Genomic DNA, 27256 nt, shown 5'->3' with positions numbered 1-27256 from the left:
TTTTTTAAATATATATTTTTTGGCTTTTTCTGCCTTTATTTGATAGTATACAGAGTAGACTGACAGGAACTGGGGAGAGAGAGTTGGGGAGTGACATGCAGCAAAGGTCGTCAGGATCGGGATTCGAACCCGCGACACGCTGTCATGCATTGGCAGCCTAGGTGACATGACAGTTTAATCAGCCAAACAGTCAGAAGAATATCATTTGGAATATCAGGCTTTGAACCTCTCATTGATGAGTTCTGGCAGTTATGTAATGTCTTCATTGTCTCTACATATGCCAGAAGTAAGTTGTTTTGCTCTTAAACAACAGATGTTTGGCCAATAATTTCCCAGCCTTTTCACCGTGTTCATAAAAGTGGCTTCTACTCAGCTGGGTGAGTGGGCGGTAGATTAAACTCAGTCTAGAGTTTTGAATGCACTTTATATAAACTTGGCGATGGAAAATTTGCATATTGCCTATACAAGACTAGAATTTGATGAGCAATGTTCATTTATTTTCTCTTTAAAACATTTTCTTTTGTATGCAGCAAAAGATATATTTTCTCCTTGTATGCCTTCAACTGTCTCACTGGAGACCTCTGTAAATACTTATACATTTATGCTGAAAAAGCTATTTATTTTTGCAGATAAAAATGAGAGAAGACTCATCATCTGCAGTGGATCCAATCTCCAGTGCCTCCGCGCAAGCCTAAAGTCTGATAAGGCCAAATAACTGACTATTTAATCTAGTCCAGAAGACTGAGTAAAATGTTTTTTCTTTAACAGCTTGCACAACTTGGACTCTATTGTACTCAATTTACAAACAGCAACACAGTGACGACGAAAAATGGAACTTAAAACAAATATTTATTCAACAAATGAAATCTGCATGTGCACAATAAGCAAGCATTACTACCTCACCTTGCTACCTGCACACACACACGTACGCACGCGTGCACACACACACACACACACACACACACACACACACACACACACACACACACACACACACACACACACACACACACACACACACACACACACACACACACACACACACACACACACACACACACACACACACACACACACACACACACACAATCTCTGCAGTACAACTCACCAGATCTGGCCCTCAATCCACTGAGACAGGTAGTGTCGCACTTCGATAGGGAAGTGCTGACCATAGAGGGACTGCATCTGGTGCAGTGCATCTCCCTGGAGCTGCTGGGCCTGGATCCACACTGCCATCTTCAACACCCTGGGAGGGAAGGAGAGATAGTGGAGGAGGATTAGAAAGGGGAACATGAATGTGTAGAATGGTTGAGGGGAAGACAGAAAGCAGCAGAAAAAGGAGATTTATTTGAATTCCTATTTGTTTGCATTTTCTTTTTTCCCCCCCCATATATTTTCATAATAAAAAAGTGCCATACAGTACATCGTATCGTATCGATGTCGTGAGCCCAATATCGTATCGTATCGTTTCATGAAATTAGTGTATCGGCACACCCCTAGTAAATTCTCTTTAAGTTCTTCCATCTGTAAATACTAGTTAGAATTAACATGAAAGATATATTTACAATAGCTTCTCAGACATCCCACCTCTCCCAGTAGCTCCTAGCCTGGTAAACCATCCCGGTCGCGTGAATTCACATTGTCATGTGTCTTTTGCAGACCGGTCTGGCCACGTAAATACATTCTGCATCTGGGTTACGAAAAGAACCCCCCCCCCCCCCCCCCCCCGCCGCCTGCCTCTGATTGGCCAGAGCTCGTTGCCTTGTCAACAACTTGGTGATGCCCCCTTCTGTGACGCACGCGGAACTGCCTCTCACATGAGCGGCCCGTGTTAAATAACTCCCAAACCCCTGTAGCACCAGATGTCTCCATGGCGTGCACCGTTAAGCTTTAGACTCCCAATATCAGCGCCACGGGATCGAATTATCTCAAATAAAATGCGTCGCAAATTATTTTATTAGGATTAAAGTGATAGATCACCCCAAAATGACTTTTTTTCTATCGATTAGTCACCCCATGGAGACTTGAATTCATGGATATTGTTTTGTTTTTGTCACATTCCTAAGGCAATAATTTGATGACCATCAGTGGTTCCAGTAGGAGACACAAAGAGTCTCCATTGTGTCTCCTACTGGAACCGCTGCCTACCGGTCCGCTGGTCATCAAATTATTGGCTTAGGAATGCGACGAAAACACAAAAATATCCATGAATTGAAGTCTCCATGGGGTGACTAATCGATAAAATAAAATAAAAGATTGGGTGAACTATCCCTTTAAGGTTAGGTTTAGGCATAGTTTTTGTCGCACCCAGCGAAGCCGACCACTCAGCCCACTTGGTGAGAACAGACTACAGCCCCAAATATTAAGTTAGGAAGTAGTTAGGCAAAAAAACAGTTGGAGGCACACCGTCTCTAGTGGACTTGAGCAACGAGAGGCACCACCGACGTGCCGAACGTTGCGAAGTCCACTAGAACCGACACTCAGCGCCGTTCGAGTTATGTACCAATAGGGACAGAATCATAAATTATCTCCCCCCCAGGCAGTGCCAGCTGGGGGGCGGGTCTTTTCGTAACCCAGATGCAGAATGTATATATACTCAGGGCCCTGTGATTGACAGACACTGATTGGCTCTTCCACTTTTTGGTTTCTGCAAAGCACCCACACAGCGCTTGGGGCCAGACCCGTCTACAGAAGACATGATAATGTGAATTCACGCGACCGGGATGGCTTACCAGGCTAAGGAGCTAGTGGAGACTCCTGGAATTTGGCTTCAGCTCCCTGACCCCTGCAAGAGGTGTCAAATGTGCAAATCACAAATGCAAATCTCCACCATGGCCTCGCCTCAGCAGCCTGGTTTCTATTCACTGCTCAGAGCTCAGATCCAGACTAGAGCCCGCCTACTGTATCTGGTCATTTGCACACATTTGACACATTCTGTATTCCGTATCCGCTCTAGACCGGATTTGCAAAGTGAATTGATCCGTCTACTCCACCGGAAGCTATCTTTTTTAACTAGCAAGATCGACCAATGTCATTCACTGTGTGGACCTGTTTGAGGAGACAGCGGAGGTCTGGCATGAGATTATTACTGACAGTCAAATGTGCAGTGCAGTGCACTGTCAGGTTGAGATGGCATTAAAGAAAAATAAATATAAAACCCACGTTATATCAGATTATTCACAGTAGCCATGCCTCATACCAGTTAAAACAACGTTGCTCTGTACACAACAGTGACGTATCTTTTGCCCTGTTGCACTGTAAAAGGGTGAGTAGGCTACAGTTCACTGGAATTCTGCTGCTTCGCTGGAAGCAGCAGAATTGCTATTAACAAGCGCAGCTGCATTAGATTAAAATCTAATCAGTCTGATCAACCAAGAATCAGAATTATTTTCATTTCATTTCACCAGCAAAGGGGTCTGAATTGAAGAACCAATGGGAAGGACTGAGGGGCGGTCCCACCACACACACACACACACACACACAGTGCAGCTCTCCAGTCGTTGTCAGAGAGATGTGTTTTTCTGCGCAGCCGTGAGGCAGGTCGTCGCGAATGCTTCGCTAATCCCCCCCCCCCCCCCCCCCCCCGAGGTGTGACCGGTGTGTGTGACGACCCAACGTGGAATGGTTGCCACCCACACAACCATTAGAAGTTCATGTTTAAGCTGTTTGAGCTAAGCTATGTGTGCTAATAACACACCCTGGATTGGAACATTGCAGGTGTCAATCTGCGTGCTAGTGCTATGAAGATGAAATCCAAAGCGTCCTCCCGCTCAGAAAACTAAGTGTGTGTGGACACGGGCCGTAAATGAAAGTCCTTTATAAGTTTGCAGCGTGTGTGTGTTCCAGCGTTCGGTCTGTGTGGCAGACTGTCCGTGCCGCAGTAACTCGGCGCATGCGCAGATGCAGCTATTGATAAAAAAATAAAATAATAATACAGTGGGCGCGGCCTTGTTAGCGGCAGCTCTGGACGACAATGCAGTCCTGGATAGAGAGGTTCCCAGACTCTCCGTAGGCGTAGCTGTGGAGAGGCTGGCCATGTGAGACTAGATGGCCGGTAGTTGTAGTAGGGCCAAGAAGAGAGAGTGATGAACCTTATTTTTGCATTAGTATTGCCCTCTGGCATCCTCAGTCAGAGTCCTCAGAGTTTACTTTCCAAATGGTTCCATATAGTCTCCAAAACAAGCCTGTGTGGGGAACTGAGTGAGTCCTCAATTGATTAATTGCTGACAGGTGTGCCCAGACCCTGCAGTGCCAATTGGCTGCAGCACTTTGAAAATATCTTCCTTCTACCACATGATGAGTGGGACTTAGTTTGAGGTGGGGGTGTTGTTTTTCTTGGCTTGCCACATACGTACTGTACCTCCTTGGGTGTTCTTCCCCACCTTGGGTCTGGGACAGCACTGCTCCAATTCTTGTCTCAGAGGCATCAGCTTGGACAACAAATGGCTCCTTGAAGGTGGGAGTGACAAAGATGGATTCTGTACCAAGAGACCACTGCAGGGAGGTGAAAGACCTCTCAGCCACTACACTCCAGGTCACATGACAAAGATACTGCTTCTTTGTCTCTTTAAGGGGGGCTGCAAGGGTGGCAAGTTGGGGATAAAGCACTTATAATAGTGCACAAATCCACTTTAGGCTAGGGCCAGTTGGTGATGTCTTCCACTTTTCTGAGCTGAGGCCCCACACCGTTTCCCAGTGGTGTAGCCAAGGTACTCTACTTCTTCAAGGCACAGCTTGCATTTTTTCTATGGTTCACCATCAGTATGGCCCTCAGGTGGTCCAGGTAGGCTAGGCATATAGTAGGCATTGTGGTTCCTGAGATGTGTTTGTTTTTGTGAAAATAGTTTTTTTTTTTTTAAATACTATAGATATTTTCGTTTGGTTTTGTATGACTTTTTGTATCGATATTGTAGATGGTATATTGTAAATATGTATTTGAGTTGATAAAAAGTTGATAAAAAAAGAAAAAAAAATTGGTTACTCCACAGTGCCCTCTACAGATCTGGTCAATGGGATTTTCCTATTGACCAGATTCTTCCTTCCGGTGAAATATTTAGTTTTCTGGCCAAAAAGTGTATTTTAGACGTGAGGGGCTCAGAGTGTTCCCACTAAGTAGAGTAGGCTTTCAACTCCATAAAACCGTCTTTGTTTTGGTGAGTAGCAAAAGCGTATGTTTTATTTTTACTACAGACGAGAGGCTGCGCTACTGCGGTGCGAGGGGAAAGAATCGAAAGTACCATAGCGTTAAGGAGAACTCCTTCTAACGCTATGGACCAGAGCTAGTAGCTTCCTAAAGTCATTGCAAAACCAGTCAGCTCTGTCAGATTTGGGTGACACATCTCTTTGACCCCTCAATAACTATTATTATCCATACTCTCTGTTGGCTCTAAAAGTTGCACGGAGAAGGACCAGAACTTAAATAAGTCTAGCCTGCCGTGAGGGCTCTGTCCATATAGCAGTTACAGTACAATAGGGGAAACCCTGTGGAACTCTGGGATACTTCTTAGATGGACAATGGTGATGACATTAGCTGACCATAGTGGGATTGTTTCAGGGTAGCGGGTGGCATAGTGGCATAGTAACTAAATACTATGTACAATGTGTTTTTTCTTTTCTCATTAAACTCCAGTCCTTCCTCCAGTCTCCAGTCCTGTTAATAGATTTACCTGAAATATAATGAATGCAGTGAATACTCCAATGTTACATTCTTACTACATGTAAATGTGAGCAAACTAAACAAAGGAGGATGTTGCTGTGTCTAGCCTCAAGCTGTGTTGGCCAGGCTAGTTGAGTGTGTATGATCATGCTGTTTACTGTATGCTCATGAACATGCTGAGGGCCCAAACAGGATTCTGTGTTGAGTCAACAGGTGCATGATGAGTGGGACTGGTTAGTTGTGAAGACCTGGGGTTGGATCACTGCTGCTTGTTTCCAGTCAATACACCCACTCACCATTCTCAAAAGTGGCACATTCCCTGTCAGCAAATGATTGATGTGTGTGTGTGTGTGTGTGTGTGTGTGTGTGTGTGTGTGTGTGTGTGTGTGTGTGTGTGTGTGTGTGGGGGTGTGTGTGTGTGTGTGTGTGTGTGTGTGTGTGTGTGTGTGTGTGTGTGTGTGTGTGTGTGTGTGTGTGTGTGTGTGTGTGTGTGTGTGTGTGTGTGTGTGTGTGTGTGTGTGCGTGCGTGCGTGCGTGCGTGCGTGCGTGCGCTGTGCATGCATGTTTGTATAAGAGTACAGAGGAGTTCATATACTGTGTAGGGTATACAGATTGTATGTGTGTATCAATACCTGTATATGAATGGACACACAGAAACAGCTTTTCCGACAAACAAGGACATATGAAAGTTTGCCTCAACCTGGTTCTGTCTCTCTCTCTTTCTCTCATTAACTCTAATTTAGCAATATTCTTATTTCTCATTATATATTGAACCATATCTGTATCGAATAACTTGATCATATTTTAATCAGGGGAAGCAGGCACAAGCTTTCTGTGTTGTGTGCAGTGTTTTACATATACTGTATACTTGGAAGACATGATTAAGTTCATTAATATATACATCATGTGCACTGATTAAAATTGTACTTGGAACTTGTTACTTCTCCAGCTATCAGCTGTATATCCACTAAAGAATAGCCAATTATATTATATTATGATAGGACTACTGTTCACAACTCTTTAGAAAGTATTTTGTGTTTTTAACAGGCAGTTTAGAGTTCAATAATTCTAACCATCATCGTTTACATGATCCCGTTTTCAGGTCTTCGATATTGGACACGGACCAAGCCTTTTATTGTCAAGTACCCGACGTTGAAACGTATTGAATAGCTCAGCATTAAATCAGTATATTCAATCTTTTCTCAAGCTCACTGATCATTCCTTCCAAGTTTGGTGAAAATCTGTCCCTCAGTTATCTTGCTAACAAACAAACACACATACACACAAACAAACAGACATGACTGATTACATTACCCTCATGCATCGCTGCGGGCAGGGTAATGAATGAGTCTTCTTCTGCGTGTCTGTGAGGGCTTCAGTAGCAAAGTATCACCAGCCCACAATGTCAGCTGGTTGAAGGAGGAGCCTAACAGGAAAGAACCTTTCCTCTCTCAACCTTTTCCTGTCCTAACCTGAACCCTCGTGGGTACCGTCAGTCTGTACAGCACCTCCACGCGTGCACGTGCATGTGCACACACACACACACACACACACACACACACACACACACACACACACACACACACACACACACACACACACACACACACACACACACACACACACACACACACACACACACACAGAGAGAGAGCTGTAAGCTGAGAGTTCGAGATGAAGATGATGTTTGCTATGTCTGTGTTGTAGTTACGATTTGTGCACAGGTACGTAAGAGTCAAAATGTTTGTTCCTTTTGTCTGTCCCTCTTCCTGTCTCTTTAAAGGCTGCTTTGTGGCTCCAGGCGCCTGGTCCTCACCATTAGCACCATCACTCCCACCTCCAAGTGAGATTGAGATGCCATCCCAGGGGACGTCTCACCTCGCCTTACCACAACATCTAAATGCCAGCCCACAAACAGACACGTGTCAAGAGCCATTATGTATCATTCTCTGTCACGCTCCTTTCCTTATGAGACACTTCCAAGACTATCGACCACACACACACACAGCACAAGCATTATTATAACACAAACACTGCAACTTACCTCGTCTTCAGCTGCGTGTTACCATGAAAGAGCAGGAAATTCTGAAGGAGGAGAACCTGAGAGAGAGAGAGAGAGAGAGAGAGAGAGAGAGAGAGAGCAAAAAGAGGAAGTGAGAAGGCTGTGGGTGTCTCTGAGGAAGTTATTTTTTCTCAGGGACCACAGTAGTGACAAAACGATTATTTTTGCTAAAAAGACTCTGCAATGGAATTCCCATGTGTTATTCCCTCTTCATCCTCAAATATTTTGCAATCTACAGTTTGTGAGAACAAGTAATTCTCCACAAAGACGTGAGCCACACATGGCCCGTTTAATGATTCGGAGAGAGAGTGGCTGATGTTGTGGGCAGGGATGTGGGCATATACTGTAGCAAGATGAAGCTCGACTGGATGAAAATACAGTATGCAAACAAAAGCATCGTTTGTTCTTTGACTTCAGACAGGCAGTGGGAGGTGTGGGGTGTCGGGGTGAGGGGCTTGATTAGTGCTTTCTGAGTTGGTCTTCTGTTGTTTTTTTGTTGTTTTTTAACGATATGTTTATTGAACGATTTTTTACTTACAATGACATCAAAACAATCTCATACATACATACACACATACCCTCCCTCCACCCCCCTCCCACATCCCCTTAACAAATACTCTCATTTCCAAAAAGCCATACCAACATAACCATAACAAAAACACTACATTAAAGGGATATTTCACTTTCAAAAAAACTTTTGGTTATTTTATCATCTACTCAGGCCTTTGTGAACCCCCCAGACAGATTTTAAGTTGCTCGATTCAGTATTTATATGTTTGATATTCATTTTATCAGACACGCCCCCTTCCTTTACAAACCCATTGTAACTTCAAACTCCATATTAACCATGTTAGATTCATCAAAAACACCCGTCCTTGGTTCTGGTGACTCACCCTGCCCTCCTAATGCGTGAGGGGGCTGTGTTTTTTCAATTCCTTTTTTTATTTTATTATTATTATTTTTTGGGAAAATTAAAAAAATAAAATACAATAAAAAAATAAAATACAATAAAAAAATAAAATAAAATAAATGAAAAAAATAATCGGAAAAACACGGCCCCCTCACGCATTAGGAGGGCAGGGTGAGTCACCAGATTTTGTGTCTCTTGAAGAATCACAGTTTTATTAACTCAACTTTTGGGCAGGTGTCTGTGCTGGTAAAGAGGGGAGGTGTGGTTGTCGGGCAGTACCGGTATTCGTTAGGGCTGGATGATTATGGCTAAAATGATAACACGCAAATTTTCCTTAATATTGTAATCACAGTTACCAATCACAATTATTAATACCTTTACCTTAGTGGCTCATTGTGATTACTGTGCCATATCTTTGGCCAAATACTATTGAATGGCCTCTGTGATTTTATTGTGCCTCTGGGAGCCTGATGGGTTGGGAGATGGGTTGTACAATGTTCTGGTTATTATTAACCCTTGTATAATGGTCAAGGAGACAAGGGCCAGGTGCAACAGCTCAGCAAATAAGGTTGTCGGTTGAACTAATTGCCAAGTTTCATGTCAACATATTAGGCTCTACGCACAGCAGCCATATTAGAAGGACATTGGGCCTCTTCCTTACTTCCTTCACAGGTTACCAATGATACTAATAAAGGCTTTGTTCCATTTCGTGTAGCACAGTGGTTTTCAAACTTTTTAATTTCAAGGACACCCGTAACTGGACCCCAGTAAATTTCAGGGACACCCGTAACCGTAATGGAACCAAATGGACCCTCCAGTGAGCAAACATCAGCACCTGTCCCTGACTCTGTTTGACCAGAATGGAACAGAGCCTTAATTAGTATTATTGGTAACACCTGTGTTAATGAAGTAAGAAGAGGCCCAATTTCTTTCCAATATGCCAATATGCCTATTTGACACATGAAATCACGATTTACTTTCAATTAATTGTGCAGCCCTAGTATTCATCAAAGGGCTGGTCTCCTTCAGAAAGGGTCAGGCCATATCAAAGCAGTGTTAATTTTGACAGCAAATTTTGATTTAGTCTTAGTCTTAGTCCTTTGAATAACACACCATTTAGTTTTAGTCCTATTTTATTCTTCTGAAATTGTTTAGCCTTAGTCTTAGTCTAGTCGACTAAATATCAAAAACCTTAGTCTTTTAGTCTTAGTCTTAGTCGACAAAATTAACACTGTATCAAAGCGCTGAAAGGGGCTGTGGCAGCTGCAATGTTGCTCTGAACCGCTTACTGGAGAGGGTTAAGGCTACATTCTGAAGCACTTGGAACCAGAGACTAGTGCGGAGGCTTTGAGGAGAACAGACTGCTCGTGATTGATTATAGGGACAGCTCCTTTCTCTTGGTTGGACCCTGAAATGCAGAACATCAGGAACCCACATGCTGGCAGCGGGCTGCAGACAAATATGTGCATATCTCTGTTTGACCGTCTAAATCTCTCTGCGCTGTCTCTCAGCCTCTTAAATGCCCCGTCACCCTGCTTGTTTGCTGTCCCCGACTCTCGCTCTCATATACGGTCTAAATTGATAAGATAACCGCTGATATAGGGCTGAGACTATCGATTATTTTCTTAGCGATCAGTATATAGATAGCGTTTGTTATATACAGTATCAACAAATCAACAACATGGCGCGATGTTATTTTAGCTGTTTTTGAAAATGTTTGTCCCTATGCTGACAAGAAAGAAAATAATATTTTTTTCCCCCTAAAATGTATTAGTTTATTATTTATTTTTTCATAATCAATTGAATCAATGAATTACATTTTTAAATACATCTCATCTAATCTGCAAATCTTCTAGGCCATTGGTTCTCAAAGTGGGGTCCGGGGACCCCCAGGGGTCCTTGAGGGGGTTCCAGGGGGTCCCCAGCAAAATGTGTGAATATAGCATCACAATAATTTTAACATTTTATACTTTGGCTATTCAAAAATAGCAGATATACAAGCTCATAGCGCGGCACCGAGTGCTATGAGCTTGTAGATCGGCTATTTTTGAAAAATCTTGAAGGTTCGTGCAAATCTTTGAATGTATTTATTTTAAAGCGAACATTTTAACACAAATCTTTGCTTCTGGGAGTCCCTGGCACAACATGTTTTCAGATGGGGGTCCGCGGCCAAATATATATCAATTTGGGGGTCCCTGGCATGAAAAAGTTTGAGAAGCACTGTTCTAGGCTTTGCCATGGTCTTGCATTTGGACAGAGATGCAGCAGCAGAGAGATGTCATGTGACATCTACTGAGGACAGTCTATAGCCAGCAGGGCTGCCCACTACAGAGTCTACACTCATCCACTGCCAGCGGTGGAGGAAATACTCAGATTTTTACCTAAGTAAAAGTAGCAATACCACAAAGAAGAAATACTCTGTTACAAGTAAAAGTACTGTATTACGTTTTTTTTGTATTGAGTAAAAGCACAAAAGTATTATTTTTACTGTTACTTTTTTCTTTTTCTCAAATCTTGAAACATTTGTCAAACCTTTTCAAAACGCGTTGTGAGCTTGTAGGTCGGCTATTTTTGAATAGACAAAGTATAAAATGGGGCTTAATTGGTTTTGCAATAATAATCTACAAAGTAACTTGAAACTTCAGTTTTCAAATAATTGTAGTGGCGTAAAAAGTGCAATATTTGCCTCTGAGTTGTAGTGGGGTAGAAGTATACAGTATGGAAAAATGGACATTCTCAAGTAAAGTAAAAGTACCTCAAAATTGTACTTGAGTAAATGTACTTAGTTACTTTCCAACACTGCCTACTGTAGCCCCGCACCTCCCTCAGCTCCTCTCAAACCAATATACTGGCCTGCCTGACAGTCTTATGACTCCAATTTAAAGGGAAAAATGGAGCAAGGAGGACACAAAGGAGAAGAAATCCACCAAAGGGACAATGAGCCGTGGAAGAAACCATATCGTGTGTTAATGCCAACGGCCAAAGGTTACACTTGGGGAAACAGGTATGAAATTACCCCAGGCTGTGTAAGAGCTAACTCAAGTCAATCAGCATACACAGCCAGTCAGTCATGAGCAAGTATGGTCACCTTCACTGACTGTAAAATACAGCAATTTATCACACACAGTAAAATCCTCCATTTGTAACTCAGAGAATGTACAACTGTGGTTGCATTTGAAGACTCTCAGAGTCAAATTAACACTGAGGATTTGATTGTGTGATTACTGTGATACCATACTCATTACTCACATGTGTTTCTTTCTCTGTCATGGTAAAGTTGCTAAATTGTTGGTTTCCTAACATGCCTAAAATGTCACTCATTCTGCTCATCAGGAAAGATTCTCCATGGCTGTTATTTTTTTATTCGGCTGGATATTGTGCCCCCTGATAAAGCAGGGGGATATAAATACTGTACACTAGGGCTGGGCAATTAACCAAAACTATATTGAAACCAATATTTAGAACCAATAACAGACTTAATCTTGCTCATGTAGGTTAATCAAAATAATCGAGAAGCAAGTCTTTTTTATAAATATATTTTAAAATTTCTTATATCAACGCATTCTTTTTAAATAATAAACTGAATTGATTAGTCACTGCACACACACACACACACACACACACACACACACACACACACACACACACACACACACACACACACACACACACACACACACACACACGCACACACGCACACACGCACACACACACACACACACACACACACACACACACACACAATACTCTTCAGATGGCCTTGGGGAACAACTACCTTGGCCTCCCTTTCAAAGACCATCGCATGTCATTCCCTGTTATCTTTATGACCAATCTTCTCCCAAAAAAGCCTTGGCTCGTATTTCACACTTATTGCTTTGTTGTGTTATTTGAGTTTATTGCAAATAGGAAAGCCAATACACACACACACACAGCCAGGGGGCCACTACCAGGGGCCACTACCAGGGGGCCACTACCAGGGCAGGCTTGTAAAAAAGGTGTCATATGATATTTTGCTCGACAACAATAACTTATTTTCAACTGAAAAGGTGTTGACGAAGCATTCGTTGTAACATGTCAACACTTTTTTCAGTTGAAATTTTATTTTAGTCGAGTGACAAGACACTTGCATAAATCAGGCTTCAAGTTCAGCACCCTCTCTCGTTACCCATAAAGCCAAATGGTTTGATTGTATAGTAAGTACTAAGTAAGTACATTTTGTTCACTTAACATTGGCCCAAGCTTTGACTACTGTCAAAGTGAAATGTCCAGCCAAACATAACGGCTATCATGGGGAAATGTTTGTGACGAGCATTTGACTGACTCATTGCTGCTATTGAGGACGTTTCTGACTTAGATTTGTTATGTTATCCTATTTACATGCCATTGTTGAAAAGAAAATTGGTACTACTTTTGTTGCAACTTGGCGGCATTGAAAATTAGTGGCTCTCCCTCCACACAATCCTGAGGTTCAACTACTTAAATCCATATACTTCGTTGAGCAGAGTCCCCCAGAGTTCCGTTCTTGCCCCCCCCCCCTGTTTTCCCCACACACCAAATCTCCAAAGTAGCCGATCTAGAAGCTTGTAGATCTTCTATTTTTGCTGAATGTTCGCCTATCATGACAAGCCCAGAATAGGGACGCTATAGGGTTCATGTGGGTAAATAAAGGCTGAATTAACGAAAGAACCACTTCCATCCATAGAGTAGAACCGAGGCATGTTTATGAGCTCAGAGAATGTCTGAACGAGAAAAGAGAACAGTTTCCAGTCAGCATTATGCAACCGCTCGAAATAAGAAAAAGCCCATCCCATCCCAGCTGGACGCAGGTCTTCATACCAGCCCATGAGGCTTTAAGCTTTCAGTTTCAGCAGTGTTGAAATATCGTCTACATTCTGTCACTACAGTAGTACGAGAACTGGGCACAGTAATATAATAACATTCTTCTGAGTGTTAGAGCTGGCACTTGCAGGGAGGAAAGAGTAAAAGTAAAATAAAGACAGTTTTTGTTTTTACATTAACCCATTAAGACCGGGAACGCATCTGTGTCACTTTAGATTTATTTGGCTATTCAAAAATATTCCTATTTTTGAGGAAAAGTAATGTGTGCAAATCTTTGAATATATATACACTTTTATCTAAAATCTTTGCTTCTGGGGCTCCTTCGAACTAAATATCTTGAAATGGGGGTCCGTGGCTAAATACTTATCATTTTGGGGGTCCTTGACATGAAAAACTTTGAGAACCACTGATATTATAGCCTGGTAAACCCTCCCTCCAGAAATCTCATTTGTATTTTATTTCAGGAGTGAGTCTGGCCTGTAGACCTATATGGGCAATTTGGCTGTGGGCTGGAGCTGGGCGGGAGTAATGTAGCTTTGATGTCCAAGTGGCCCTTTGATGTCCAATTAAGCCACTTTAGGCTGCAGTGATTATCACCAGGAGTAATTGGTTTGTCTTTGATGTTAATGAGCAGCTTGTATGAAAGGTGTATTGATTAATGACGTGTGAACCACTCGGGTTCCACCTGATTGGCCTACCCCCGCTGTCAATCACAAAACAATGAGCGAGGACGCTGATTGGCTCGGTTATTTGGTAATGCACTAGAAACGCCCATACAAGCCTTCATGCCAGACTCACTCCTGGAATCAAATGGACAAGAGATTTCCGGAGGGAGGGTTTACCAGGCTACTGATATTATAGCGACATAATTTATGTAAAAATGTACATAAACTGTTTATTTAGAGGACATTTGTAGAACCCCCAGAAGCAAATATTTGAGTTAATAATTAAAAACATATTTATATATATTCATTCAAAGATTTGCCGATCTTGCAGATCTACAAGCTCGTAGCGCGGCACTGCTATTTTTGAATAGCCAAAGTATATAAAATAATGGTTAAAGTGCGTTCCCCGGTCTTGATGGGTTAAAGGTGGTATAGCTAATGACTCTGACTTGGTACTGTACTCTATTTCTGACACTCAAATCTCCGCTCCAGGGAACACTGTGCCACAGAGAAATCAATTCACTGTGAATTAGGACCTCAAGACAGACGAGGATTATAGAGAATACAATTTCCTGTGTGAGGACTTGGAGTCAAATCTTTGCGTCTGGGGGGTCCCTGGAACAACATATTTTGAGATGGGGGTCCGCGGCCAAATACATATCATTTTGGGGGTCCTTGACATGAAAACGTTTGAGAACCACTGATATAGAAACATAGGTTTTTTCAGAAAACTGTTAGGATTTCGAAGACGTTTGTAGAATCGGCTTCAGGTCTTAATGGGTTAAATTAAAACTCTTCATGGAATATGTCCCGCAATTGTTTTCACCAGAAAAACTTAGGGATCTTAAAATGAGTTTCAACCAACTACAACTTTTTTTTAGGGTTAGAGGGGTTTTGGGGTTAGAGGTCAGTTTGCCTGCAGACTAAGTACATGGATTCAGCACGTGACAGGTTCTAACACAGTACTGTGTGGGTCTGTGCCTGTAAACAGGGTCTGATAGAATGTGCCGCCACAAGTAGGCAAACAAAGAAATCGTGCAAATCAAAGAAATTGCTTATTTTTTTATGGGTTTTTCTTTTTTTCATAGAACACAAGGGTAAATGTTATCGGATCACAAAATACTTGTAACTGCTGTGTGAGAAAGAGGTGTGAGATGCAGTGACATATTTCTGATGGGCCTTTTCTCAGCTTCTTGATTTAGCTGAAGCCGATTCTACAGATGTCTTCTAAATCCCAACAGTATTCTGAAAAAAAAAACTTATGTTTCTATATCAGTGGTTCTCAAACTTTTTCATGTCAAGGACCCACAAAATGATATGTAACTATTTGGCCGCCGACCCCCATCTCAAAATATGTTGTTCCAGGGACCCCCAGAAGCAAAGATTTGAGTTAAAAATGTTCGCTTTAAAACAACATATTCAAAGATTTGCACACATTTTCACGATTTTTTCAAAAATAGCCAAAGTGTAAAATAATGCTTTTTAGCTCAAATCAAAAAGAGACACAGATGCCTTCCAGATGCCTTAATGGGTTAACAACAATCACATTTCTTATGTATGATGACACATGGTTTTTAACGCTTACTGTATAATCTGTACTTTCATACTACAGAAAAGGGAACATGCACTACTTGCAACACATACTATCAGACCCCTGTCTGTCACGCTTTCGTCTTGATTTTCAGTAATATGGGAAACTTTGTGTCTGAGATACTATTTGAGTCAGCATTCAAGGGAAAGGAAGAGTGAACACAAGGAGAAGTCAACAAAGGGAAACAGACTTTTTTTGTGTTGCCACGCCCAGATTAGCTTGTGTGCGTGCTTGCGTGCGTGCGTGAGAGATAGATCAATAGAGAATAAGATACATAGACAGGCAAACTAAGACGCAGTGGTGCAAAGTAACTAAGTACATGTACTCAAGTACTGTACTTAAGTACAATTTTGAGGTATTTTTTACTTTACTGGAGTATTTCCAATTTTCAGTACTTTTACTTCTACTCCACCACATCTCAGAGGCAAATATTGTACTTTTACTCCACTGCAATTATTTTAAATCTTTAGTTTAATACTAGTTACTAGTAGATTTAGATTACGAAAACATACATTAACCACTTCAGCCCTTTATACATTTCGTCCATTTGAAAATAGCCAATCTACAAGCTCACAATGTGACGCATTGTGAGCTTGTAGATCTGCTATTTTCAAAAGATTTTAACACATTTTATACATTTGAAAAGTTCTAACATTCTACATAATGAGTACTTTCTACTTTTGGTAGAGTACATTTTGATACCAACACTTTTGTACTTTTACTCAACTACATTTTGAATTCTGGACTTTTACTTGTAATGGAGTATTTCTACATTGCAGTATTGATACTTTTACTGCTAAGCACCACTGCTAAGACGCCACCATCCCACTGTGGTACATTTGTGTTCATTTACATGTCCCGACTTCCAAGGATGTTCCTATGCTCTAGTGGTTCTCAAAGTGGGTTCTAGGGACTCTCTGGGTTCCTTTTAGGGGTTCTAAATTGACCCTTCAGCATCTGTAACTCTGACAGCATACAAATGGAACCAAATGGACCCGTCAGGACCCGTCCGAAATGTCCCTTTAAGGGGAGACCTTGAAATGTAAAGGTTTGAGAACCACTGCTGTGTTGTATGGATCTCGTACTACAAAGACAGCTCTACCAGTGGCACTACATCATTTCTTGTACCATGCATTGACATCAGTCATCTTGCAACACCAATGCAGTATTCTCCTTGTTGTGGCTGATGTTGCCAGTGAGATGGCAAAGAAAGAAAGATTTCTCCTTTCCGTCTACAAGCCTGCCCTGGTAGTGGCCCCCTGGCTGCACTGAGGCAACAGGGTAGGATGATGGGGAGGATGGTGTGTCAGCGACTGCGGCACTGCGCGAAAAGACACTTTCATTTCATTGATGCCAATTAAATGAAAAGAAAGTCAAACAGCATTCAGTCACCCACTCTTTCCTCTCAGGAGAAACTTGCCTTTCATCAACACGGGCACTTCCTGCTAGGAAACTATATGGCAAGTGATGTGAAAACTAGTACTTTTACATGTCACTGCTCCAGTTAAGACCAAGGACCATGCACGGCACGCACTCACGTGCACGCGCACACACACACACATGACGCGCACACACACACACACACACACACACACACACACACACACACACACACACACACACACACACACACACACACACACACACACTCACACACACACACACACACACACACACACACGTAGACTCACTTATTGTAACACAATTTGTTTGGAGACGACAGTTATTATTGAGACTACAAAGAAGAAACTAAAGACAATGAAAAGACCGAACGGCAGCAGAGAGAAATATTACCCAAACGTGTCATGTACGTATGTATATATATATATACAAATCACATGGCTTTATTTGCTGCCTGGGAAAGCTCAGCAGACTAAAATAACCAGTGGGCTACAGTGTGACCGGTCATCTTCTTCCGCCTGTAGCAATGAAAAGAAAAAACGACTTTTAACCCATTAAGACCAGGGACGCATCTGTGTCATTTTTTAGATTTGAGCTAAAAAGCATTATTTTACACTTTGGCTATTCAAAAATAGCAGATATGCAAGCTCGTATGCCGCGCTACGAGCTTGTAGATCTGCTATTTTTGAAAAATCTAGAAAGTTTGTGCAAATCTTTGAATATATATATATTTTTAAGCGAACGTTTGTAACTCAAATCTTTGCTTCTCTGGGGGTCCCTGGAACAAATTATTTTGAGATGGGCATCCACGGCCAAATACATATACATTTTGGGGTCCTTGACACTAAAAAGTTTGAAAACCACTGACATAGCAACATACGTTTTTTTTTTCAAAAAACTGTTATGATTTAGAAGACATTTTGTAGAATCGGAACCTCAGGCCTTAATGGGTTAAAATAAAATGAGCTGCTGCACCAAGGACTGCCATAATGCATGAGATGCCATAGCGTACTCTGTTAATGTGGCCCGTATAGACTATAGACACCAATATCAGCATTAAAGTTGTTTTATTGAGAAAATAGGCAGAATTTCTCCATGTTCTCATTGCTGCTATCTTTGTACATTGACGATGGTAGAAGAGCCCTTTTCAGCTGGTGAGTGTGCTTACATGCAGTGGTGGAAAAAGTACTCAAATGTTTTACCTAAGTAAAGGTATCAACACTGCAATGTAGAAGTACTCTGTTACAAGTAAAAGTCTGAAATACAAAATGTACTTGAGTAAAAGTACAAAAGTATTGGTATGAAAATGTACTTAAAGTACCAAAAGTAAAAGTACTAAAATGTTTGAAAATAGCAGATCTACAAGCTCACAAGCTTGTAGATCGGCTATTTTCAAATAGCCAAGGTATAAAATAGGGCTAAAGTGGTTAATGTATGTTTTATAATGTAATAATTTATATCTGCAAAGTAACTAGTAACTAAAGTTTTCCAATAATTGTAGTGAAGTAAAAGTACAATATTTGCCTCTGAGATGTAGTGGAGTAGAAGTAAAAGTACAGAAAATTGGAAATACTCCAGTAAAGTAAAAGTACAGTGCTTGAGTAAATGTACTTAGTTACTTTACTCCACTGCTTCCATGCTGCTGGCTGTTTTTAGAAATCACGTATAGGAATTTGTATTGGGTGCGTGCAGACCCCTAGCATCACGCCAGATTACAGATACGTCTGTCTGGGCTACTCCTAGCTCACTGCCCTGGGCACCATGGCAGAGGGCTGTGCATTATAACACCGACTTCTGCCAAGGTTTATAAATAACATCAGAGTGTTGTAAAACAGCTGAGTGAAAAATAAAGCCCTTAACCTACATCCAGCACACATGATGAATCTTCTTTCCCAGCAACGACAGGCTGGTCTGAGCTGAGTGCAGGGTTCAATTTGCCGGGTGGGAAGAGGGATATACAGTATCTATCCATCCATGCCTCTTTTTTTTTTTGATCGCCGGTGGAATATGTTTTTATCCCTGCTTCTGAATCGAATTAAATACAATATACGATATAATATACGATAAATAGTGTTTTTTTCTTTTCTTTTCTGTCTTTTTCACAAATCGAATGGAAAAGAATGGGGAAAGAAACCAATCCTGGGATGGATAGCCTATAGTTCAATACACACAGAACAAATGCTTGGTTTTTCGCTTTTAAAGACCTTTCATAGAAATGTATGTGCCTTTGGAAACTTGTGTGACTGAGCATAGCCTGGCTAACATTACTCACTGCATCCAGCCATCTGATGCTGTACCACGCACTCAGCATTAGCCAAGCATCAACTGAGGTTAAATTCAATATTAAAAACATATTAGTAATACTTTAATAGCAATATTTGCAGCATCAGAGTCGTACATCGATTTAATTTCTACTAAATCAAATATTTATTGTCGTCGGTCACAGACTATTTCACTGACCTAGCCTTATTTCAGGCAGTTTGGGAGGATGCTGCTTGCGAATAAAATGTAATATACACACAGAGAAGGTAATAGTTCCCATTAGATGAAAGGGTGGGAGGACAGGGGAGCAGGGGGGGAAACTGGGCCAAGGTGCATGCGTGGAACATGGGGTTTAGGCAACAACAGAACCTTGGACAGGCTCAGCAGTGCAGTGGCTGGGGACTATATACTGTCACATGGAAGCCAAATATTCCTCATTACATCACCGGCGCTGATACTGTCTCTGCGCGCAAAACAAACATTCGGCCGGCGCTGGCCAAAGTGCATCTTGTCAACTCATCAACTTTTTTCCAGCAAGTAGGCAGCATGCACAGAGATGTGCCCACACACAAAGGGAGACGGACACACAGAAATAGATACCAAGAGATATCAAGACCCATTCCACCCCTTTATCTCTGTAAGACCTGTAGGAACGCATCTGTTTCTTTTTTAGGTTTCGTTGACTATTAAAAAATAGCAGATATACTATGAGCTATGAGCTATGAGCTTGTAGATCTGCTATTTTTGAAAAATCTTGAAAAGTTGTGCAAATATATATATATATATATATTTTTTGGGCGGACATTTGTAACTCAAATCTTTGCTTCTGGGGGTTCCTGGAACTAAATATTTTACAAATGTTTACAAACGATTTTTCAAAAAATAGCAGATCTACAAGCTCATAGCGCGGCACTCTGCGCCGCGCTATGAGCTTGTATATCTGCAATTTTTTTAATGGCCAAAGAAATGTAAAAATGACACACAGATGCGTTCCCGGTCTTAATGGGTTATATATGCATGCATGCATACATACTGGCACTCTGATATAGCCTGGAAACCAAGACGAATCTGCCATTGCAAAAAAATGCCCTCGGGAGATTTGGTCCGCTCAGTTGTGATTGGATTTCACTCCCTCCGAAGTAGTGAGGGATCATCAATTAGGGCCCAGTATGCAAATATGGGGCGGGTTTATCACCTGAGGCATTTTTTTTTAATTCGCCCCTTGGAATTGCAGGTTCCACACAGAGATTCCAGGCTAATATCTAGGCAGTGATATTAGTCTGGCCATGCCAGGCTAAAACTCTGAGAGGTGACAAAAAGACATCAAGCACAGTTGTATGTGCCGGGACACACACACACCACAGCGAAATGATGATGTGGAAGAAGAAGAAGTATGATTGTCCACTGACCAAAGTCTTTCAACCGGCTGAATGTTGACACAGAAATGCAGGAGAAATGACGTGTGCCTGGTACCATGAAAATGATTCACATCAACAATTCTGTCTGGAACAGAGAACAATGAGAGTCCACTCATTAAAATGACATCCATGACATCCACTGAGACATATTCGGTGTGTGATTAAGGAACTGACTCGCTCGTTTTCTTTCTATTATCCTGACAGAAAGACGTGGGACCGAAATGAGCAGTATAATTGCTACTTGACAGAGTAATGAGGACTAATGTAACTGAGTTAACATGCCACTGTGAGTTAAGAAAAGTGGAACCGTAATGCAATCCGAGAGGAAATCCTCTCTTCGCCCAACTCGCGGCGTGATTCAAAGCCGTTTGTGGATTTTAATTTGAGTTAAATGACATTTCATACACAGCTACTGCACCTTTTATAGTGTTCATAAATCACACTGTTTACAGTGTTAGCTGTTATTTAGCTGGTTGGCTCTTACGGGTTAGGGTGGAGAGTACAGCATCTCTGTCTCGATCTACGGCATTGGTTGTCAAAGTGGGGTCAGCGAAACGTGTTATTATAGCGTCACAATCATTTGAACCACTTTACCATTATTTTATACTTTTGGCTATACAAAAAAGCAAATATACAAGCGCGGCACATATGAGCTTGCAGATCCGCTATTGTTTTGAACAATCCGCGGCTAAATACGTATCATTTTGGGAGTCCTTGACATGAAACAGTTTGAGAACCACTGATATAGCAACATAGGTTTTTCAGAAACCTGTTAGGATTTAGAAGACATTTGTAGACGCGTTTCCGTATTGAATGGGTTAATATTAATGTTATATTATAATTCAACTCTTTAGTGTTTTGCCATCTATTTGGGGCTCCACTTGCAATATCCTCACGGCCCACAGGTTGCAGAGTGCTGCGATAAAATAATCCATGCAAAGGCAGGTGGGTCCTCTGAGAGAAGCACATGACATGGGAGTAGACAGTTTTAGGAAATAGAATGGCAACGGAGGATTAAAAGGAGGCCTTTGTGCCTCCAAGCTGCCCTGAGGTTGTGTTGCAATGCTACAAACCACATCCTACCACGCTGTCACCATAAGGAAGATCACTGTGTGTGTGTGTGTGTGTGTGTGTGTGTGTGTGTGTGTGTGTTTGTGTGCCTGGTTGCGTGCGTGCGTGTGTGCATGCATGTGTGTGCACGTGGGGACCCTAACATGTCCATTTGATTTAGCTTTTTATTATCAAAAAACACACAGTGAGTATCGTCAGTCACAGATGACCATTGCTGGTCTGCTTCCGTCGGTCTCTCTTAGTATACGTGTTTGTACGTGTGTGTGTGTGGAAGGGGTCAGGAGGAAGGTGTGTGTGTGTGTGTGTGTGTGTGTGTGTGTGTGTGTGTGTGTGTGTGTGTGTGTGTGTGTGTGTGTGTGTGTGTGTGTGTGTGTGTGTGTGTGTGTGTGTGTGTGTGTGTGTGTGTGTGTGTGTGTGTGTGTGTGTGTGTGCGGTCAAATTGGTCATGGCTACAGGGCTAATGGAGAGATGATGCTGTTGATTTGTCTCCCTCTAACAGGAGCTACATGACAAACATGTGACCCATTTTAAGAGTGAAGGTTTTTGACATGGGCACAGAGGATGCTGCAGGTACAGTACAGTACATTTCAAAATGGCATCACTAGTATATCGTTGTTTTATTTGTAATCAACAGCAGTATTTACAGTGCATCTTTCCCGTTTGAAAACATAGCATGCTCCCACTAACAAAGAATAATGAAGTATGCAGCTTTTAGTGTTTATATCACACACTGGGCGTGTTGGTGATAAGCCCTATATACCCTAGGGCTGATACGGCTTACTGACCAATCAGCGCATGCTGAAGTGCCACAACCAGTAGTTCTCATACCTTTTTTTTTGCCAAGGACCCCCAAATGATATGTATTTGGCCTCGGACACCCATCTGTAAAGGTTTTGTGCCAAGGACCCCCAGAAAAGAAGATTTATGTTTAAAAAAAATATTTAAACATTTCCAAGCATTTTTAACATTATATATTTGAAGCAGGGACCCCCCTCTAAATATTGTATAAAATTGTGTACACTTTTTCATAGATTTCACACCAAACCCTCTTTGTCAAAAATAGCCGATTTACAAGCTCACATCGGCTATTTTCGGCTAATGTTCCCCTCAGAATAGGGATGCTAGGGATTCAAGTGGTTAATGTAAAAAGATTAAGAGAATCTCTGAGGACCCCCTAGGGGTCACGGACCCCCTGTTCAAGACCCATGGATTAGAGTGTTGACGAAATGCTACTCTTTCATTGTCTTTGTGAATTAAAAAGACTACAGCATGGATATGCGTGATAAACATTTCCCAAGGCTATCCAACCTGAGGGGCAGCGCCTCAGCCCAAGCTGTAGGCATGGGTAATTAATATCTATTTATTGCATTTTGGTGTATCAAGTCCCATTGACAGGACTTTATAGGACATCAATGGGAAAGTCAACACACAGTCACACACCCCCCCCCCCCACACACACACACACACACACACACACAAATGGTAATTACGCATTTTCTTCGACATTTTGGAGAATGTCATGTTTTTGCCACCCGTAAACACATAAAACAATTATGCCTCAATCATCTGAGAAGACAAGAGCACAATGACCGCTATTATGACCCTTTGTCATTTTTATAAAATAAAACTTCTTCTTCTGTGCCAAAAGACAGGAAATGGCCATTTTGTAAGTGTACTTTTATATGTTCCACGCACACGCACGCACACGCACACGCACACGCACACGCACACACACACACACACACACGCGCACACACACACACACACAGACAGACACACAGACACACACACACTTCTTCTGACTGACAGATCCAATTGTAATCGTGTAAAAAGACAAGAATACACATGCCCCCCAGGTACCAGCTCCCCCTCGGTGCTCCTGTGGAGGAGCTGAGAACACAATTATCTGCTAGCTGTGATGATGGGCCGCAAGACACAAAGGGAGAAGATGCTCTCCTATACGGACGGAAATTATGTAGCCACTCTCTCACACAAGATATAAGTGCTGTCCTAACCCATTCAGACCGGTGGGACGCATCTGTAGTCATTTTTTGGGCTATACAAAAAATAGCAGATCTACAAGCTCATAGCGCGGCACCGAGTGCCGCGCTACGAGCTTGCAGATCTGCTATTTTTTGATAAATCGTGAAAAATGTGTGCAAATCTTTGAATATATATATTTTTAAAGCAAACATTTTTTAACTCAAATCTTTGCTTCTGGGGGGGAATCTACAAATGTCTTCTAAAATCCTAACATGTCAAGGACCACCCAAAAATGTTGTTCCAGGGACCGACCCCCAGAAGCAAAGATTTGAGTTAAAAATGTTCGCTTCAAAAGTACATTCAAAGAATTGCCCACATTTTCATGATTTAAAAAAGGAAAATAGCTGCGATATGAGCTTGTATATCTGCTATTTTTGAATAGCCAAAGTATAAAACAATGGTTAAAGTGGTTACACAGATGTGTTCCCGGCTTCAATGGGCTAAGCTGGGGGGGGGGGGCATTGTCTGCACTCTGGCACACATACTGTACCATTTCTGCACCAAACTATCTAGCTAGCTGCCTATTTCTTGTCCCTTATGCTAACGTGACCACCCACACTGCTTGCTGTCTTGTTGTTATTCTTATTATTACATAAACAGACCTGCAGACCTTTGCTTGGCTGCTCAGCAGGCAGATTGATCTAAACAGAGAGAAGACGAAACATTATGCATGAGAATAAAGACCACACACAGTAAAAGAGATATGAGTGGTTATATCGGTATCGATGGCGGTACAAGAAAAGAAACAAGGGGGCCTGGCTGGCAGCTGCTTACAGTAGGTCTTATACATCTGAGGTTGATGCTGAATCTTAAAAACCCTGAAGCAGAAATCCTGGTGTTATTGATTTTCTTGTCTTACTGCAATAACTAGCGGCAAAATAAACAATACAACACAGTCCCTGCACAACTACTGTCAAGCCTTTTTTTACAGCAAGGAGATCAAGACATACAGAGAGGCCACATTCCCAATAGCAGCTCAATTTAGGCGGATCCATGCCCGGGGGGTTTTGGTTGTTGTTGTTGTTGTTGTGTTTTAACACTTTAACACTGTTTTGGGTACATTTTGGGTAAATGTAGGGTACATTTAGCAAAAAATGTTTACGAAAAACAGTTTGTTCACTTGAAAATGAACAGATTGGCAGACTGGAAGAAAATACTGTCCCAAAGCATATAGGGCTTCTTTTTTTTAAACTTTTTTCCAAACCTTATCTCGACATTTCTCAATAACTTGCTACATGCTACAATATGTGTCTCAGAGAGACAGGCTATGGATAGCTTGACAATTCAACTGCCAATGATATAATCGCCGGGGATTTGTACACCGAAATAGCAAATCTACAAGCTCAAAGCGTTCAAAGCGTTGTTTGACCCAGAATGTATGCTAGGGTTCACGTAGTTAAGGACTTTCTTCTGCAAGTTTAAGAGAGATGCAATGTATTTTTCAGTAATTGAATATCTATCTGATATTGCCTTAATTGCCCTGACGAACCTGACACCTCTACATTAGTATTCCAAGCATTTTTAATAACTAATATTTCATGCAGTCAGATCTATTAAATACGGGGTGCCGTGATATTCAGTGATTTTTTTTCCCCCATAAAACATAATCATCAGGTATTATGGTTATACTAGGAGGAAGATTTTTTTCAAAAAAGTGTACAGAAATGTTTGAAATTATGTTTTTATGTGGACACGCCTCCAGTTCATTAAGTATACCTGGTTCTCACCTTAGCACCTCCTCCACCACCTTAGCACCACCCACCTGTCCTAGTCCCTCCTCCTCCTCATGCCCACACCTGTTGTGTTATGATAATGAGGGGGAGGGTATATTTTGACTGTGTCACTAAAGGGCTGTTTTTCTATTGGCACGTTTGACCCTCAAGGTTTCAGCCTCCAGGTAGAAACTCAAAATAGTCAGAGAAGACATAAAACACCATAAAAACACCACCACCACGCTTAATGAAGTTCTATCAACCTCATAGACACATGAAAAACAGAAAAAGTGCAAAACAATGGCACCACCTCTTTAACATAGCCTCTGGGTACATTTTGAGACAATAAGGGCAGTCAGGCAGAGGTTATCCAGCAATAATAACAGGGAGAACCATTGCGCCACTCTGCACTGATTTCCCCTGCTCCTTGATTAAGCAGCAGTATTTAGCAATCTGTTATTTCTGTGTCCCTGGCTTGAGCATTGGCTGAGAGAAGCAGGCTGCAGTTTGACTGGTGGGAGAGCAGCAGGAATAGTGCAGGATCAATCAAGGTGTTAACCCATTAAGACCGGGAACGCATCCGTGTCATTTTTTTGATTTATTTGGCTGTTAAAAAATTGCATATCTACAAGCTCATAGCTTGAGCTTGTAGGTCTACTATTTTTGAAAAATCTTGACAATTTCTGCAAATCTTTGAATATATATATATATTTTTAAAGCGAACATTTGTAACTCAAATCTTCTGGGGGGGGGGGGGGGGGTCCCTGCAACAAAACATTTTGAGATGGCGGTCCCAGCCAAATACATATCTAAAAAAGATTTCTAAATCCTAACATATATATTGCTATATCAGTGGTGCTTCAACTTTTCCATGTCAAGGACCCCCAAATTTATATGTATTTGGCCGCGGACCCCCATCTCAAAATATGTTGTTCCAGGGACCCCCCAGAAGCACAGATCAGAGTTTAGAACATATGTATTAGAGATGCACGGATCGCGGTTTCAGCCGCGGTTGCCGCAGTTAACCGCAGTTTGGGTGGATTTGGGTCAATCAAATATAATAATGAATTAATATTGGATAAACCGCGGGTGAAAAAATGTGGGAATTACATTAATGATATCAATCTATAGGCCTATTATAGCTTTTAAAGAGCACGAAATCTCGCACGCAGCGCTTGTAGTATTTTAATATTACGTCATTTTACATCAGGCACAAATTAGCCGCCTACTTCACGTTGCTTTACCATGTGCTTTACCGGCAAGGGGTCTTTGTACCGGCTGCAGCCAGTGTTGCCAGATTTTGCGAGAGAAATAAGCAGTAAGGTCTATGAAAACAAGCCCAAAACAAGCGCCAAATGACCCCAAAAGTCGCTTATAAAACGCGTTGAAAGCAAGTTGAAAGCGAAAGTAAAATAAATGAAGCTTCAAGCTCCGTCTTGTTGTTACCATAGATATGAATTGTATACAGTCACTACATCGCGACAGACAGTGGTGAGTAAGAAAACTAACGTCAGGAAAATAATAATAATTTGATGCGGTTGGTGCGGATCTAGAAATAGGATGGTATAATTAACCGTGGTTGGATGGCGGGTGGATAATGAACATGTATATGCGGATTCGGTTGAC

The 27256-nt window shown here is 41.7% G+C and overlaps 1 protein-coding gene across 2 annotated transcripts in view; it reads right to left on the bottom strand.

Moving 5' to 3' along the window:
• Window positions 1–27256, bottom strand: part of stat5a (signal transducer and activator of transcription 5a) — a 79337-nt gene that overhangs the window by 26304 nt on the left and 25777 nt on the right. Inside the window, exons 2-3 of one of the 2 annotated variants that reach the window (XM_080447890.1) lie at window positions 7701–7756; window positions 1109–1246 (exon numbers count right to left, since the gene is read on the bottom strand). In XM_080447890.1, coding sequence (XP_080304016.1) covers window positions 1109–1246; window positions 7701–7756 — 194 coding nt within the window. Of the gene's footprint in view, window positions 1–1108; window positions 1247–6970; window positions 7023–7700; window positions 7757–27256 lie in introns of those variants that run through there. The other variant, XM_080447891.1, reaches the window with a different exon arrangement.

This window comes from Gymnoscopelus braueri (genome assembly GCF_963280865.1).
Source record: "Gymnoscopelus braueri genome assembly, chromosome: 13".
NCBI lineage: Eukaryota > Metazoa > Chordata > Actinopteri > Myctophiformes > Myctophidae > Gymnoscopelus > Gymnoscopelus braueri.
The sequence above is the reverse complement of the archived record's forward strand: the minus strand, read 5'-3'. Positions and strand labels throughout refer to the sequence as shown.